This window comes from Pimephales promelas, chromosome 23 (assembly GCF_988280905.1).
Source record: "Pimephales promelas chromosome 23, fPimPro1.hap1.1, whole genome shotgun sequence".
Classification (NCBI taxonomy): Eukaryota; Metazoa; Chordata; class Actinopteri; order Cypriniformes; family Leuciscidae; genus Pimephales; species Pimephales promelas.
The window spans coordinates 9114397-9132958 of NC_142791.1; the positions used below are offsets into that span (position 1 = coordinate 9114397).

The 18562-nt window shown below is 37.6% G+C and overlaps 1 protein-coding gene across 1 annotated transcript; it reads left to right on the forward strand.

The window, feature by feature from the left end:
- Window positions 1-11680: 11680 nt before the first annotated feature.
- On the forward strand, window positions 11681-16168 carry tlx3b (T cell leukemia homeobox 3b). The gene is made up of 3 exons (XM_039675914.2): window positions 11681-12292; window positions 14284-14521; window positions 15856-16168. The coding sequence occupies exons 1-3, from the start codon at window positions 11851-11853 to the stop codon at window positions 16067-16069; spliced, it is 894 nt and encodes a 297-aa protein (XP_039531848.1). The 5' UTR covers window positions 11681-11850; the 3' UTR covers window positions 16070-16168.
- Window positions 16169-18562: the final 2394 nt, after the last annotated feature.

Below are 18562 nucleotides of genomic sequence, written 5' to 3' on the forward strand. Positions count from 1 at the left end.
GAATGGTGAAAGTTTGGAATTATTTTAGTGGCCCACATGTCCAGAAGGGTCACAGGAAATTCTTAATTATAATATATATTTTTTTTAATGTAAGGGGCCCTGAAGCGTAACACAGAGGCACTGAACTCATAGCTACAGCTCTGGTAAGGAGGGGATTTTGTTTTGTTTTTAAATCAACTTAAAATATGTAAGCATACCTTTATTTACCATGCAAGTGGTGCTTTATTAATGTGAACTGTTTTAGCATAAATAAATACTAAAATAATTAGATACAAATTGAGATGTATTTAGGGTGCTTAAATTGTTTAAAATAAAGTAAAAAATAAAGTTTGCATTTTTTTTACTCCGCCCAAGGTATTATTATATTTTAATAACGCAGGTTAATTTACGGGAGATTTACGGGAAAATACTAATACGGGAGGACAGCAGGAAAGAAGGGTAAAATACGGGACTTTCCCGGCCAAAACGGGATACTTGACAGGTATATGCTGTCGTATATGCCAAGAGCTGTGTGTGTAAACCTCACTCCTCTGATCTCAAGAGGTGCGCTGATGCTGGAGGCTGCAATCTTTAGCCTCCTTGTTAGAGCGACCGCCCCCCACGCCAGAGACCAGGGTCCGAGTCCCACTCGGAGCATGTTCACCACAGACCTTTTTTCAAGCATTTAATAAAAATAAAAAATAAAAATTTTAAAAACTTTCTGTGCATCTGAAATGTGAAAATTTGAACTTCGCAACTGTTAAAAAAGTATGCTATGTAGTATGAATGTGTGTAGTAAGAATGTAATCTGGATGTACTACATCCGCCATGTTAAGTCATTATCATGTGACCAGCGACAGTTGCGTCGATTCACCTCCATTCACAAATCCTTTCCCGTGGCCTCATAGGATAGTAAAGTGTCCATCATATGCACACTTCAGAATCTCGCCAGAAGTAGGTCATCCAGGTCATACTTTTCGGTACTGTTTTTCGCATGCTATGTTCTAGCAAAGTCGATTTCGGATGCAGCATTTGACTTCAGGATTAAACCATAAGTGCTAAATGCTAACCGGGTGTTGTAATCATCCCCGCTGTCGCATTCGGGAGCAATGTATGCTGCTTGAGTGCTTTCCATTAGACGGGAACTGTATTGTCAAAACATTCGTATTGCAATTATTTAGCACTTTACATTTTACAAGTAAATCACAGAGTTTTGTTTAAACACTAATCCAAAAGACACTTATTTTCCCGTTAAACGTCATTCCCCTTTGAAAATCAGTGAATAATTTGTGGGGCGGTGCGACTACGGTCTGTTCATTTTTTGACTTCAGGATGTGTAGATATGGTGCTTCACCGCCGAGACTCATCGCATCAGCACATCGCAGCTTCAAGCACTTAATCTGCCAAGTACACAATAATTACTAATTACCTATTAACTAATTACTCTGCATCCAGCATCTGAAGGCAATCAAAATTACATTAAGAGTGTTGTATCGCTTGTCCACTCCCTGGCCACCTCCCCCATCCCTTTTTCACTCTGATAGTACACTGCCGCTCCAATAGGGGGCGTCAGTGCCGCAGGTGGGTGGTGGGGTACACACTGCTCTGGGACAGCTGGCTTAAGCCTTCAGACCCCATGAGTCCTCACACTAATCAGCTCAGAGCAGCCAGAATCAATTAGCACCAGGAGGGGGGGTAGGGGTTGACGGGGGGGAGAGACCCACAGAGGACGACTGGCCCCACACCTGGCCTGTCTCTCTCTCTCTCTCTCTCTCTCTCTCTCTCTCTCTCTCTCTCTATCTAACGCACTGCTCTTGTCCATTCAATCATCCATCCATGCGGATCCTCCAACAGGGTTGTTGTTTTTCTGTCCATCTTCCTGGCTCTCTCTTTTGGCTCTACACTTTAAAGATGTGTGTTAATAACTTTTAAATAGTCTGGCAGCATAGGGCCGCAGGGCTGTTTACTCACCTTATTGCTCTCCTCTTCTCTCTCGTGCATTCATAAAGTAGCTCTATCTCTCCCTCCTGTTCTCATTCACCTGTACACTCCTTCCTCCCCCTGCCCACATCCATGTCCTTTTCTCGCTCTCTCCGTACAATAATAATAGCGAAAAGCATGTTCTTAAAAGCATTATGCGATTCGTGAATCTCCCTCTCTATTTCAGCTAATCTATTCCTCAGTGCTGCTCAGAGAGTGTAAATGATATTTTAGCATGTTCATAAAATACCGTGATGTATTCACAGTGCAGCACGTATTCCACCTTATGGTTCACAGTCATCGTCTCTAACTCAAATAGAAACATTACATTGAAACAAATTATTGAGCTGGAATAGCACACGTTCACGCGGCAATGGAAATTTATTTTCCTCTCGAGCAGGCTTATACTTCAAGCGAGGTACAGTATGATACAGTGTGTATTATCAAAGCACATGTATATCATCTACAAGACTCCTGCAGTCTTTTTTTGAACACACATACACAAGGCAAGTGCAGTCGGCCCGGGTAGTGCTTTATAAACACATGTAATAATAAATCAATATAGCGTCTTTGCCTCAGAGTCGACGGAGACGCTGACCAGCAGGTGTCAGTCTGTGTTCCTTCCAACGACAGACCGCATGGAGCAGATGGACCGAGAGGGCAACTTCTCAACACAGAGCCTCTTCCTCGCTCAGAAACGGGAAAAGTTGAAGCAACAGAGGGATGGAGAAAGGGATGAATCGAGGAGAGGGAGTTGAAGATAGCCTTCTCCTACTCTCACACTAATTGCGTTTTCCCTGAGCAGAATTGAGTTCCAGAGAAAGAGAGAAAGGCCAGAGGCTTTTCATAATTGTATCGACAGGAAAATGAATATGATGAATGGCGTTCATTCAGCGCGGCCAGGATTTATTGTCTTATCCTCCGGGCGTTAATCGCTCTGAAAAAGTGGGGTGGAGAGAGAGAGGGAGCGACAGGAGGAGAGGGATAAAGAGAGAGAATAACTGAATTCCAAACCTCTGTCCTGACAGTCCTCTTCCAAACTTAAGTCAACGAACTTGCAGAGCACCTTCGTTACAAACTCTGCTGGCCACATGGAGCCCCGCCCACAACTTTGATTGACACCTGTGGGGAAATCTGCTAAATCTAATTAGTTTTCTTTCCTTTTTTTTTTATTTCTTTTTTTTTATGAAAGTTATATCTGAGATTTCAGACAAAAAAAGACCACAGAATGGATGAAAAGCACTCTATGCAATTTCCCCCCACACCTCACTCTGTTTTTCTGTCGCTACCCAGTTTTTTTTTTCTTTCTCACATTCGGTTCACACATGCGCGTGCACACACACACACACACACACACACACACACACACATTCATACACGTCCCAGATAAATCTGGTTGTGGATGCTGTGAATCCAGATGAATGCTCAGCTCATAAAGTGTGTGTTTGAAAGCCATCCATCATGTAGATGTCAGAAAGAAAAGAGCAGAAAGAACCCTCTCTGAGAGAGAGAGAGAGAGAGAGAGAGAGAGAGAGAGAGAGAGAGAGAGAGAGAGAGAGAGAGAGTGTGTGTGTGTGTGTGTGTGTGTGTGTGTGTGTCCATTGGTTTGGCTTACGAGTAGTGCTGCTGGTTTGCATGAGCATTTGTGGACATTGCTTAAAATTACTACATTTTCAATTTGGTTGAAATATAGTAAAAAAAAAATCACTTCATTAATTCCTGCATTATACTTCAGTTCACCATATACTTACATGTTGACTTACTTATATATAATAATAACAATTAATAACTGTTAAATAATATAACTGTTTTTTGTTCATATTAAAGTCAGAGGGGTTCAATATTACTTTGGCCCCCACTGGCCTTCTTTGTTAGCCTGCAAACCCCAGACAACTTCCGGCAAATTTAGATTTGCTCTGAAAGAATGGTCTGGTTTTAACCAGGCTACTTCTTTGTATGAGTAGGCCTAATATCAATTCCTCACATTATTTTGTGTGTGGCCTGGTAAACCCAGATGGCAATATCTGAAATAACATGTGAGTCAATTCTTTTGAGAAAATCTCAAAAAGTTTGTACAATATAACAATTATTATGTCTATGGAAAATCCCTATAAACATAAAAACAACGTGTGTGTGTGTGTGTGTGTGTGTGTGTGTTCCACATAATATAGTAAGTCATGTGTTTTGTAAGGACATGCTGGTGAGTAAATACATTTTCATTATTTGGTGAACTTACTTTTAAATTTATCAGTGTAGATTAATGCCAAATTGAACATTTCAAATTGTATAGGCTAAATTAAAATTCATGTAGTATGGACAAACATGAATAAACAAAAAAAAAAACTAAGTATAGATTAATAAATGCTGTAAAACATGTTTTTCATGGTTAGTCCATGACACTTAATGCTAATGCTAATGCTGCTACCTAATTGAATCTCACTGTAAAATGTTTCCATTGTTTTTCAATGTCCATAACTAGCACTGTTATCTCTTAAATCCCCCAGTAGCCTCAAGTTGGATGTCAGCACACACATATACTCGAGACAGCAAACAACATTAATAGAAAATCCTATAAACACCCTCAAAGCAGTAGAAGAGTCTATAAACCGTGCTACAAGTATGTCACCACCTAATGTAACTTAAAACTGACAGTTAACTCTGTAAACAGACGAAAACAGCTTGGAGGGAAAAACGACTATTGCTACTCAAAGAAAATAGCACTAAAACTAAACCCCCGAAAAAAGCGACAAAACATGAAATGAGCGGACTGGAAGTGAGCGGAGATGGATGAGACGGAGGAGGAGACAGCGAAAGCCTCGGGCAGTGCTGAGAGACGGTGTGTGTGTATGTATAAATGTGTGTAGGGCAGGTGGGACAGCAGGGAGACTGGTGGCTCAACAGCTTGCTCCACCCTGAGGGCCCAGCGTGCTGGGAGGAGCAGGGTCTCTGCCAACGAGCGGGGCAGTAAGACTGGTGGCAGCTGGTCCTCGCTCGCTCCCGTCCCGCCGGCAGGCAGCAGGCAGGGTGAGAAGGTCAAAAGCCAGTCGTTAGGAAGACAAAGAGAGGCACAGCGACACACTGCATAATCGCCTTTTATTGAGTGTCTCTGACACGATTCATGGCGAGGCTGACACCGACACCACACACGCGCAAAACACATGCACGAGCATGTACACACACATGGAAAACACAATAAACATGTAAGAAGCAAAATAAACACACTGAAGGAAAATTCCGAGCAGGAATGCGATTGTAAGATTTAGCATTAAGTGTCCCAACAAAAGTTGTTCTCCAGGCCAATGAAGTCAAACTCTTGCGATGGTTCCTGCAGCTGCCCCCCCTCAAACATGACCAACCCCCCCCCCCCCCCCCCCCCCCCCCATCTCATTTTCCATTAAGGCAAACCAGAGCCTCGCACTCAACCATCAGAGAAGCGGTTCTGCTCTCCACATGCCACAGATCCAGCGTCCCCTCCGGCAAACACAATGTTAATCTGCTTTCCATGTTCAGCGATCACTTCAGCCCTTTCTGATGACGACTTCACCTGCAAACCTGTTAGATCAATGGGGATCTGATTAGGCAATGTTTTGGACATTCTGTGATCCTCATATGACCATCATTGATGTTTACTTCATTGATCCAGACTGAGAGTATTTGAATGTAATATATATATATATACAGAATGTCCATATTTAATATATATATATATATATATATATATATATATATATATATATTATATTAAAATTATATAAAAAGTGTTTGATATTATAAAATATATTAAAGCTGATGAAATGATTTAAATACCAATTTTTTAAATAAAAGAAAGGTAAATATTGAAATGACATTAAAGAATTATTATAGAAAAATGTATGTCAAATCGATTATTTGCATTGTACAGTACACACACACACACACACACACATAGACATATCATATATATAAATATAATAATATACATATATATAATAGCCTATGTAAACAAACTTGTGTTAGATGTGAATAATTGCAATTCATTGATTTGACAGCACTAATAATAATATCATGTTCTTAGCAAATGTAATAATAACTATTATATCAATGCTATACAATCTTTTATCATAGAGTATTAAAATGGAGTAACAAAAAAAAAACTTCAGTTGGATTAGTTTGATTTAGTTTGTGGATTAGATGGGCAGATACTGTTTTATATTACTCATAAAGCTCATCAAGACAGACAGAATATGGAAACACTAAACGGCCATAGTGAAGCATTTACAAGACCACAATCTTTGCATCACATCAAACAAGGTTCAGTCCAACATACACAGAGAGGAGCACATCCGATTGCGGCTCATTTCTACACAGCGTGGTGTGTTAAACTCTCTCCATCTCTTCACTCAATGGAGCGTAGCTCATCTGAACACTGAGCAATAATGAGGCACAGAGATGCACTTGCGTGTCTGTGTGAACCAAAGCGAGTGAGCGAGAGAGCTCTGGTAGAGGAGGGGGAGAGAGAGAGGCTATCCATTTCCTCCCTGGGGCAACTCCTCTTTGGCTCTTTGTTGCTGAAATGCTCCCAGTGAGCAGGTTACACTAAAGCCTGCTCTATTGTCTTAAACAGCTGTGTGTTGCACACTCCCCCTCTCTCTCTCTCTCTTGCTCATTTTTCTTTCCAGGTTCCTCAATCAGGAGCAGTTTCTGAGATCTCTAAAAGCAAAAGCCTGTGGCAGTACCCCCCCCAAACACACACAGAGAGATCTGCTTCTGTTTACAGTGTCCCACGGTAGGGGGTCTTTCCTGATTCAGCTCCTTCTATACAGATAAACGGGTTCATATTACCATACAATGCAGATTACTAATAAGCGAAAAGTTGAGAAAGACAAGGAATAATAATTATTGCAAGCTGAATAATACAATAGAAAAAATATGTTAGGTGCAAGATAAATGTAATAATCTGTCTATAGCCTATATTACAACTTGACTGCTAAAATTATTCAGAAGAATTAATGTGTGCATATACAGAGCATGGTCTTGACCAAGCAATGCATCAGTTTGGCAGAATCTGCTCATTTCGGATGCTTATTTAACTTGGAGAACTGTGAATTTGTCCGCTGGATATTCAAGGGGACAAATAGAGTAAATGTGTGTATCTGTATTTTTATGATATTTGACTCAATGATATGAATCAATTAGGGGAGACAGGAAAGTGTTACAGTCAAACTATGTTACTTAGTGTTTTTTTGTGCAATGTGTGTCTGATATTTATACTATTTCCATATTTATCTGCTGTATCTTAAAGTAGTTAGAACCTTGTAACATTGTATAACACTAAATATTTTTATTTTGTGGATTAATTTATAATTTATTGTGGTGTTCAAATTTACTCAAAATAATCATAATGCCATTCCCAATCCCTTCACAACACACCATGCTAATTTCACTTCAATTCAGAATAGGAAAAAGGAACAGCAAATAAAATAAAACAGGATAATAATACATCAAATGAATAACTATTTATTCATTTATATACTGTAGATAAGCAAACAGCGTTTTTACTGGTCACTCTCATAATTGTGTCAGACAAAGATCTTAAAAGACAGAAACTAGAACTTTAATTCAACACATTCTCATCCCAAGACGTCATCCAACTGACGCTTTTGACCAGGTACCCTTTAATGTCAGTTTGATGACGATCCTAGGTCATCATCCAACTGACGCTTTACCTTTAGCGTCAGTTGATATAGGCCTATAGCTATCCTCCACACAAAAATGCCGAGTTCTTTTAACACAATTTTGTGTAAAAAAAATATGGACAACCCCAGCCATTGGGTTACATTTTTTAAATTAAAATTTTAACCCAATGGCTGGGTTTTTGAGTGAAGCACAAGTTTAATTATTATAGAAACATGATGAGCAGAGATGGGGTTAAACAAACTTTCCACTGTGTTGATACATTAACTGCACAAAATGGCACACATTATGACTGTCAAAATCAAATTCATTTTACTTTCATTTTTAAATGTTTTTTTAATTTTTATTTTACACAAAAACTTGCACTTTTTTAGTCAGAAGGAGAAAGAAAGAAAGAAAGAAAGAAAGAAAGAAAGAAAGAAAGAAAGAAAGAAAGAAAGAAAGAAAGAAAGAAAGAAAGAAAGAAAGAAAGAAAGAAAGAAAGAAAGACGCAGATGACGCACCATGTAAACTAAATTAAAAGGAGTTCTATTACAGCCCAAGAATAAGCAAGAACAACAAGCAGAAAAACAAAGAAAAGCCATAAAGGACATTAGGCGGTGAGCTTTATATAACATTTGAGTGAATATTTCATGGGCAGAGAGATAGAGAGAGACTCTAAACTTTCATTAAGCAGGGTATTTCGCTGGGAGGGAATTTCGGCGCCTTTCACTTTTTCTTGGCTTTTATTGCAATAATACAGATATCTCTCTGGCTCCCAGCCCCTCCTCATTCAGCCCATTTCCTTCCCGCCGTCTCTCTCACTCTATGCTTTTTAAAATATAGTAATAAAAACATACTAGATCCTTTTTAAATGCACTATTACTTATCATGGTCTTTTCATATCGTAGCATCACAGGTGTTTTAAAGCCGCTATAAAAGTGCGTCATTTATTATTCAAAAGCAGCGTCGTCTTTTTGCATATTATCCGAGCGCTTTTATACTGCGGGCTGCCAGACTCCCATTTAAAATGTTCGGCAGAATTGATAACGGCAGACACGCGCAATAAAAACAGCGCCGGAGGCAGGGTGGCACGCGCGCCCGCTCATATGCAGATCCCCATAATTACTCCAACAATCCACCAACCATTCCTTTATTTGCTCTTTGAGCGAGGAATTTCACGCTTTTAATTCAGTTTTCATCAATCTATTGGTTCTCGGCTGCTAAATTGTTTGCACGGGTCAAAGATAAAAAGTAGGTCCGAGCGCCCTACCAGGTGAAACCGTTTGTGTCCCTCCTATTGCGATGAATGGATTTATACACACCCACCAAAAAAAAAAAAAAAAAAAAAAAAGAAAAGAAAGAAAAGGTTATATTTTTAAAGTTGATTTTAGACCAGGCTATATAATAATAAATAATAATAAAAAGAAGACGACGACGAAGAATAATACACTGTAAAAAAATATTTTTATGATTTGTAATCACATTTTTTCTTTTGTCAAATCAACTTTAATAATTTATGCACTCTAAAAAATGCTGGGTTGTTTCAAATATGGACAAACCCAAATGTTGGATTAAAAATGTCATTTAAAATGTTAATCCAACTTCAACTTTCACTTACATTTTCTTTGTACATTCACACAGTACATTTTAATACAATTTTTAACCCAACATTTGGGTTGTCCATATTTGACCCAAATTGGGTTGAAACAACCCAGCATGTTCAGATAACATAATACTTTGAGTTTCTGATGATTAAATCAATCTCCTTCATTGTATTAACTCATTTTTTCCATTTCAATGAACTTAAAATTTTAAGGCAGCCAGGTTACTTAATTTTTTAAGTTAAACCAAGAATATTCTGTACATTCAGAATATATACATCTATCTATCTATCTATCTATCTATCTATCTATCTATCTATCTATCTATCTATCTATCTATCTATCTATCTATCTATCTATCTATCTATCTATCTATCTATCTATCTATCTAGCTATCTAGCTATCTATCATCATCTAGCACTGTAAAAAAATATTGTTGGTTTAACTCAAGTAAGTAATCTATCTACACTGTAAAGGTTGCTACATTTTTATATAATCAACTTGGATGTTTAAGTCATTTTAACTTGAATTATATTAACTGACTTAGAAACTTAATTGAATCTTGTATCAACTATAAAAAAAATTCTTAACTTATTTTGATGAGTTCAGGCAAAGTAAAAACTCATAACTTCTAAAAAAAATCATAACTTCTTGATCTATCTATCTATCTATCTATCTATCTATCTATCTATCTATCTATCTATCTATCTATCTATCTATCTATCTATCTATCTATCTATCTATCTATCTATCTATCTATCTATCTATCTATCTATCTATCTATCTATCTATCTATCTATCTATCTATCTATCTATCTATCTATCTATCTAATCTGAAATATGTAACATGATAAAAGCAAAGCGAAACAGTGACCATGGGTCAACAACAAGCATCACGGGAATGACGTAAACATCTTCAGCCGCTGGACAAGGGCCGAGCTCCCGGGGGAACGGGGCTTTTTAGCGTCAGCACTCACTAATGGTCTATTAAAATATCAACTACTTCAAAGTAAACGGATTTGCTCCACACCAGCTCCCACCCCCTGAAGCTAATCAAACGCGGCGGCCAGGCCAAAAGAGCATAATCATTTTTACGTGGCAGATTACAAGGAACCACTTAGATCCGCTGTCAGAAGATCGGGTGTCCCAACACTCTCGATTAAATAAGCGCATGGGAGTGCAGCTCTCCGAACGCCGACACTGCATGGCTCCTTTAGGCGCACAGCTGTCAAACGCTTCCCGGATGCAACAGCTAGCTAAACAGCATCTCAAAAGATATTCACATGTGCTGATTATAACGAGCTCAATTTACTATAACATTTCAGAAAATATTTTACAGAAACAAATTAATTGACGTGGATTTAAGAACACTTTAAAAAGTCGTTTTTAACTTGTGAGATGATGTGCAATGTCATGTTACGCTACTCTGTGGTATATTGGACATAAACCATTAGCTACGAAATAAAATCGTCAAAGACGCTTTTCTTTGGTGAGGCTCAGACTGTTTATTTTTTGTAACATTTATGAGTAGGCTATGCGCCGCGCTCTCAATAAACACGCAACAAAAGATGTGCAAGACCATTCAATTAGCATGATTAATAACATAATTTGAATATTAGGCTAATATAACAGCGACTTCATATTTTTATTTATTGCATAGTCCTACTTTTAATTATTTATCTTATTTATTTAGCCTATATATTAGGCTATCATTACTATATGTTTCATCTTGATATAATTTTATATGAACAATTCACGACCCATTCCCACATTCCAACTGCCCCATGGACATAATAAATAAAGAGGATATTTAATTTGTTTCTCTTCATCCAATAAAGCCGAGAACGAGTCTAAAGTTGATTGACATATTAGAAAAAAAAAAAAAAGGTTGAGGTTCAGCTTTAAGGTCAAAAGCACTCATCTGATTGCTGGAGGCGATATCAAAATTTCGATTATTTTTTCTATTTAAAAGCAAATGATAATAAGAGTCCCTTGTTTAGCTCGCCGTTTTTAAGTTTCTCATTAAAACAGAGGGTTAAAAATCATCAAATTATGCTTTTCTCATCTCATCTGATTAAATTGCATTAACAGGCAGGGCCATACATGGCCAATAGGCTACAGTTGATGAACACTTTATTTTCCACATGAGGCCACGGTAGAATCTCTGTTAAAACTCAAATATTTAAAGAGCTAATGATGACATGCTGATGTCAGCATGTCCATAATAAAGAGATACTTGACCAATACAAAAATTGAGAAGTAAATGATCTGCATTTTGAAGAATGATGTCACAATATTTTGTGACTTGTAACAAAATGTAAGCCAATAAGGAGAGGGAGATTGAGCGCTGTCCAATCAGTGAAGAGAAGACCTCAAAGAGCCTCGTGCAGGGATCCAGTGGAGAGAGAGTGCCAGAAATCTGCCAAGTCCTCGTGCCAAAAACTTTTCACCCACAGACGAATGCGTCCAAGCCATCTCAAGTCAAGAATTGAATCTCGAGGAGTAATACATCAAAAAAGTAGATATTACTAGGGATTCCCTTACTCATAGAGGCAGAGTTTTCCAATAGTGCAATTCCAGGGCAGTCAGAAATTGTCTGTGGAATAAACCCACTGGAAAGGTTCGGTTGGTGAGGATGGACCGAGCCTCAAGCTCCAGCCCAAGTGGCACTAGTCAAACATCACAACCTACCCAACATGAACCCATCAGCTTCGGCATTGACCAGATTCTCAGCGGCACCGATCAAGAGTCACAGCAGAACTCGAGCAGGAATAATTCCGAGAGTAGCAGCAGCGCGAGCGGAGGCGGTTACCATCTCGGCAGCCCAACGGGAGCGAGCGCAACGCCGTACACGACATTAACCGGCACGTTTCATGGTATCGCTTCCCCATATGAGGAATCCAGTCCATACGGAGTGAACTTGACCCTTGCACCCGGAGGAGTGATTAGGGTCCCGGCTCACAGGCCCCTGGCCGCTGCCGTGCCTCCACCCATGGCCAGCGCGGTGCCCGGACTTGGGAGTCTCAGTTTTCCCTGGATGGACAGCAGTCAGCGCTTCGCAAAAGACAGATTTGCAGGTAAATAAATACTCAATTTCCTTTCTGTGTCTAACAAAAATCTCATCGTGTGTTTGAAATGTCCGAATCAGGAAATTATAAATTGACTGAGAAAACAAAAATCACTCAAGTTTTGCGCTAATAAGACAAACATAACCGTAAAAAGCGCAAGCGCTAAATGAATGATGTTTTAATACAGGCTATGTGTGATGTATTTAGATGTTGATTGACAGAAGAATCGTTGAGGAGACACACAACTTATAAAATGTAAAACTGCTTTTAAAGGCTACTCTCTGGTGTATGTGTGTTTGTTTCTTGTTTTAAATGTTTTTTTTTATTTATTTAAATTTCATTTATAGGACGGCATCATTAAAAGTGAATATCTAAAATAGAAAAACATTTTTTTACATGTTCATTATTGATGATAATACATTAGTAATAACATTGAACCTAATAGTAGGCCTAAAGTAGCCTACATTTGAACAATTAGGTAATATTCATTTTTTTATATTCGTATTAACATACGGATTCAATGTTTAAATATTGACGGATTAGGCCATGGTTATTGCAATAGCCACGTGTTCCCCAAAATAGAATAAATGCACAAAAATCTTTATTTTAGCTGTTGAAACTGTGATGCTGTTGCATTTTTTTGCTTGTAAAAAGGATGAATTGATGAAGGACAGTCTGTCTGGGAACCTTGATCCTGGTTTTTTAAGATGAATGAATGTTGCTGAAGAGCTCGTTTTAATTTGACCTCGAAGAGCGTGAAACACCTGAACCGTTTATGAGTGAAATTAAAAGAAAAGGGGCAACAATAAGTCAACACGTTCAGCTTACGTCAGTGTCTGTTTACTTTATCGACATAAAGATATATTATTATTTTTAAAATTTACGTTGTATTACTGTATTATTAGTAACAATTTAATCTTCAAGCGCGGACAAATTGTAACACGTAGCCTTTCTGAATAATTAATCTAATTGTTAAAACCATAAAATTATTTATACGGTAAAATAGCCTATTTTATTTGAATAAACCGTTTGATTAGGTGAAAATATGTGAATATAAAGACAAATCAAACATGTAGGCTAGCCTATTGAACATCTTCGTGCAACATAAATATGGAAGTAAATGTTATTGTCATATTTAGTTAACCACTGTTTTGCATATGAATGTAAACTCTACAGTTCAGAGCTGTCACAGATCATCAGCTTTCTTTATTCAGGGGCAAATGGTGAACGCTGTGTCATTAGAAAGACATATCAATATTTTACCAGCTTTAATTATTGCCACTATTACTGCGGTAACAGGCGCTATCTGCTGCTCTGTGTTTTTTAGGTAATAAATAAATTAACAATATGGGAAATGACTGTCATTATATGAGAACAGCTGGTGTTTGCATTTGATGCAACATTAATAGGATATATTTTGTGTGATTTTATTGTACTGCTTATATGTAACCTGAGTAAAAGGCCTCTCAACAAATCCTAAGAGCATCAGCAATCCATCTATTTATGAGTTTTTTTTTTTTTTTTTAGTATTTATCAATCAATAACACAATGTCTGATTTGACATCTAAAAGGTATAGTGCATGAAGGTAATTTAAAATGAACGCAGTTTTCCTTTGACTCAGCAAGAGTTAGAAACTTTGGCTGATTAATGCAGTCTGCTGTGCAAAAAGCTGTTTACTTCTTAACAGTATCTCATAAAAAAATGAATGAAAGATTAAAAGTGCATGCATTCATAATAGATTTAAAATCTCCTGTATACAGCCCATTTTTGTGGGGACTTGGATAGTCTGTCTTTACATTTAAATGGATTTAATATATACAGCCTACTCTGAAAACAGTGTAGATGCACAAAATAGGTATCTTAAAATCATACTTTTAATAGCATTTTTAAAAGGCTAAAGCTTTTTTTTATCTATTAAGAAAAATTATTGAGTGTGATGAAAAGAGGTCAGTAAGCTGTGTGACAGATTTTCCTCATCTCTCACTCCTTCAAACCACAGCAGCTCTGACGCCCTTTACCGTGGCCCGGCGTATCGGTCACCCGTACCAGAACCGCACACCACCTAAGAGAAAGAAGCCCCGCACATCTTTCTCCCGAGTGCAGATCTGTGAGCTGGAGAAGCGCTTCCACAGACAGAAATACCTGGCCAGTGCTGAACGAGCAGCCTTGGCCAAAACTCTGAAGATGACAGACGCCCAGGTCAAAACCTGGTTTCAAAACCGCAGGACCAAGTGGAGGTGAGACAGAGAAAGAAAGTGAGATATATACTAATATAAGATAAATGACGTAAAACGTAGTGTGTGTGATCAGAGGAATAAAGGCAAGAATATTATTTCTCATAGCCTTTATTTTTTTCTATGTCCAATAACACATACTGTGTAATGGGTGTCCTGATTTTTAAATAATATGTTTTTAGCCAGGGAATATAGGGAATATAGTCAAATTTACTTTATGACATTTCAAAAATGGAGATAAAATCACTGAATGGACTGAAATATATATTTTATATAAATTATTGCCCTAAATTTAACAAACTAAAGACGAATATAGAAGACTATAGAACTAAAGAATCTATATCTATCTACCTATCTATCTATCTATCTATCTATCTATCTATCTATCTATCTATCTATCTATCTATCTATCTATCTATCTATCTATCTATCTATCTATCTATCTATCTATCTATCTATCTATCTATCTATCTATCTATCTCACTGTAAAAAAATATTGTTGGTTTAACTAAAAAAAAAGTAACCTGGCTGCCTTAAAATTTTAAGTTCATTGAAATGGAAAAAATTAGTTCATATAAGGAGATTGATTAAATCATCAGAAACTCAAAAATTTATGTTATCTGAAATATATAAATTATTTAAGTTGATTTGACAAAAGAAAAAAATGTTCTAAAATGATCTATCTATCTATCTATCTATCTATCTATCTATCTATCTATCTATCTATCTATCTATCTATCTATCTATCTATCTATCTATCTATCTATCTATCTATCTATCTATCTATCTATCTATCTATCTATCTATCTATCTGTCTGTCTGTCTGTCTGTCTGTCTGTATGTCTGTACCAAGCAAGTTCGTTTTTGTAATAACCTGAAACATTTATTTTTTTTATTTTTATTTGACCTACTAACGGCGTAACATCTGTAAGAATTAATGGGAAAATAATGGGGGTTGTCAGGAAGATATATGAATTATTAATTAAGGCAAACACACTAACGACATGCCACATTTTGGAGAAGAGGAGGGACCGTTTGAATATTTAATATTTAAATAAACTCTACATTCACCATTTCGTCGGGTCGATTAATCAATTACACTCCCCCGAAACCTTCAGCTGTGTGCTTCTCAAAAATGTCAACAAAATTAGACCAATTCTATCCAAATTCTATTTCTGTCTGTAAAATATTCACACAGTTAGTGAATTTTTTCTTCAAAGATTGGTGTTTGTGATTCTTCTAACCACTGATTAGATGCAGTTAATGAGCAAGTTTGTGTCAACAACTTCCACTCCACTAATTTTGTCTATTTCTTTTCCCTCTATATCACCTGTCAGACGGCAGACAGCGGAGGAGAGGGAGGCAGAGCGTCAGCAGGCCAACCGGCTGATGATTCAACTCCAGCACGATGCCTTCCAGAAGTCTTTGAGTGATTCAGTTCCATCAGACCCACTCTGCATCCACAACTCCTCACTGTTCGCCCTGCAGAACCTCCAGCCTTGGGCGAGCGAGGAGAGTGGCAAGCTCGGAGGAGTGACCGCGCTCGTATGAGCACCAGAACTCAACAAGGAAATGACATTCTCATTCTTTTTTTTTTGATGGACTAGGATGTTGGTTGACCTTATCTCCGTCCCGAAAGACTATTTCATTCCGCAAAAAAAGCGAGGAACTAATTACGGCCGTCCAACAGCGAGCATACCCATATGAGCTTCTGCAGAATAAATGATGGCCGTTTTCTGTGTCTGTGCATACAGAGACTTGTATCCCCATTAGGATCAGTTTCATTGACAAAGTGACCTTGTAGAAAGCAACAGGCCATCTCAGCTGACCCTTTTACAGATCCACTGATCTTCTCTTTCATCCTTTCATTTGCCCTCCTGCCCCCTGTGTAATTCCTCAACCACTCATAAATACAGGATTAATGCAGAAAAGGGAAGTAATGATGATTTAATTATTTATAATGTGAGTTGCACAACCTAGAATGCCCCCAATCTGGCCATTTGGACACAAACACGCACAAATAGACACTCTTCAACCATTCATCTAATTTACTTTTTTTTTTTTGTTGTTGTTGTCTGGATAGTATATAAATATTCATCTTCATAAGGGTTTACCAGCTACTTTTTATTTATTTATTTTATTTTAATGAAACCACATCCCGACCGTATGAGGAATCGCATGAAACGTCCAGAACAGAGTCATATGACGTCATACGGGGCGGTTGCAATATATTTTAACGGTTCGATTTATTCAGCAGTGACTTCGATGGCTGAATGTTGTGTGTCAGAGAGAAAGAACAATTCAGATGAAACAAGGGTTTGTTAGACGCCCCTATATGATGTAGGTGTGCTGTTGCATTCCAAACTCTTTATTATACTTTGTATTTGATAAATATGTAAATAGCAAACAAAAAAGTAATAAACATTCTGTTTTGGCATTAACACAAAACGTGTGCTTTGCTTAATTTGCTATTCCCCTAATGTTTTCGGCAAATCCCTAAGCAGCACTCTTCTCTGGAGTAATGTGTTGCTTTCTGAGGTACTACCAGCGTTCTACACAACTTGATCGACAAATAAACACTGCGTCTTGGTAGTTGGCTGCAGTCGATTATGCCTGCCACAGCAAAGAAGCACTTATGTCCTCGAGCAGATAAATGCAGGATCCTGTGGGACCATAAAAATGCCTTTATGCCCTCTGCAACCAACTCCCTCCTCCCAAAGTGCTGACTCTCAGGAACTGACCTGTTTTAAAGGGCTGGGTGGGGGGTAAATGGAGGGGTGTCCATTATAAAGTGATTTAACAGACTCCTTACATTATGATGCTGTCGAAGCCTCGGCAGGGTGAACCTGTGGAGTTTCGCCACAGCTCTTTGTCGACAGATGGTTAGCAGTGACCTGTGTCAGGGCCTATTTAACTGGTGATGTGTACAGTTGAGTCGGGGTCATCTGAGAAAGCCCCCAGTGATATAGACTCAATGCTCAGGATAATTTACACAGGATGTATTCCTGGCTCCTTTCCACATTTACAGCAGTGACATCACTTGTACAGTTGCTCAACTAGCCGACAAATTGATTTGTACAGGGTGATGTTTTGCTGCCCTCTGCTGGCTATCATGTGCAAATTTGCTCTTGTGTTGTCTAACAGCAGCGATTCTTCCAATGAGAATTTTAGATTTAATATAGTAAAGTATAGTATAATAAAAATGTCAAAGCTATTAAAATAATCAATACATTAAACTAATCGAACTTGATTTAACTTCTACAAAGGTGTAGAACAACATAAATAGGCCTATGGAAGAAATCCTTGAAACATTTGATAATGTCTTGTCTGACAAAATGGCAAACCACAGTGGCACCAATGAACAACATGACATGTTATTAAACTTTTATTAAAGAGAACGTTTGACTTTGCATGTTTTATTTATTTTTTAAACGTAACGAAAAACCTCACATTTTACATGTGAAAACAATGGCCTACCATTGAAGCGAAGTGACGCCCTCGGTTTTTCTCAACAGTTTGTAACTTTACAATTGATGTTGAAGTTAAAGGGATAGTTCACTTTGAAATTAAGTTTTAGCTTACCTCAAGGACATCCAAGATGTAGGTGTCTTTGTTTTCACAGCATTTTCAATTTTGATATTTCCGGTGCTTGCGCAGACCGAAGAGACCATGCCTTCAGATTGGACATGGCCGTGGTTACACGAGGTAAAAATGATATAAATACTGAAAAAAAATCTTAATGGAGTCCTTTCAGGGAATTTTTAACATTGCTACTGTTGATTTAAAAAAAAAAAAGAAAAAAAAAACTATTTTGTTACTGTAAATTTACCAGTGCCTTTTGGGAGGATTTGCATTACTGGTCATTTCCTACATTTGAAGATTTACCTTTAAATTTACTAAGGGAAATATAATATTTGGTCTGTTTATAAAAGATGAATTACATGAACAATTAAATATTATTCTTGGGAAATACTTTTTTACATGAATAGTTTTTTTTTTTTTACAACACTTCCAAACATACACAAGGAATTGTCATTCTTTCAT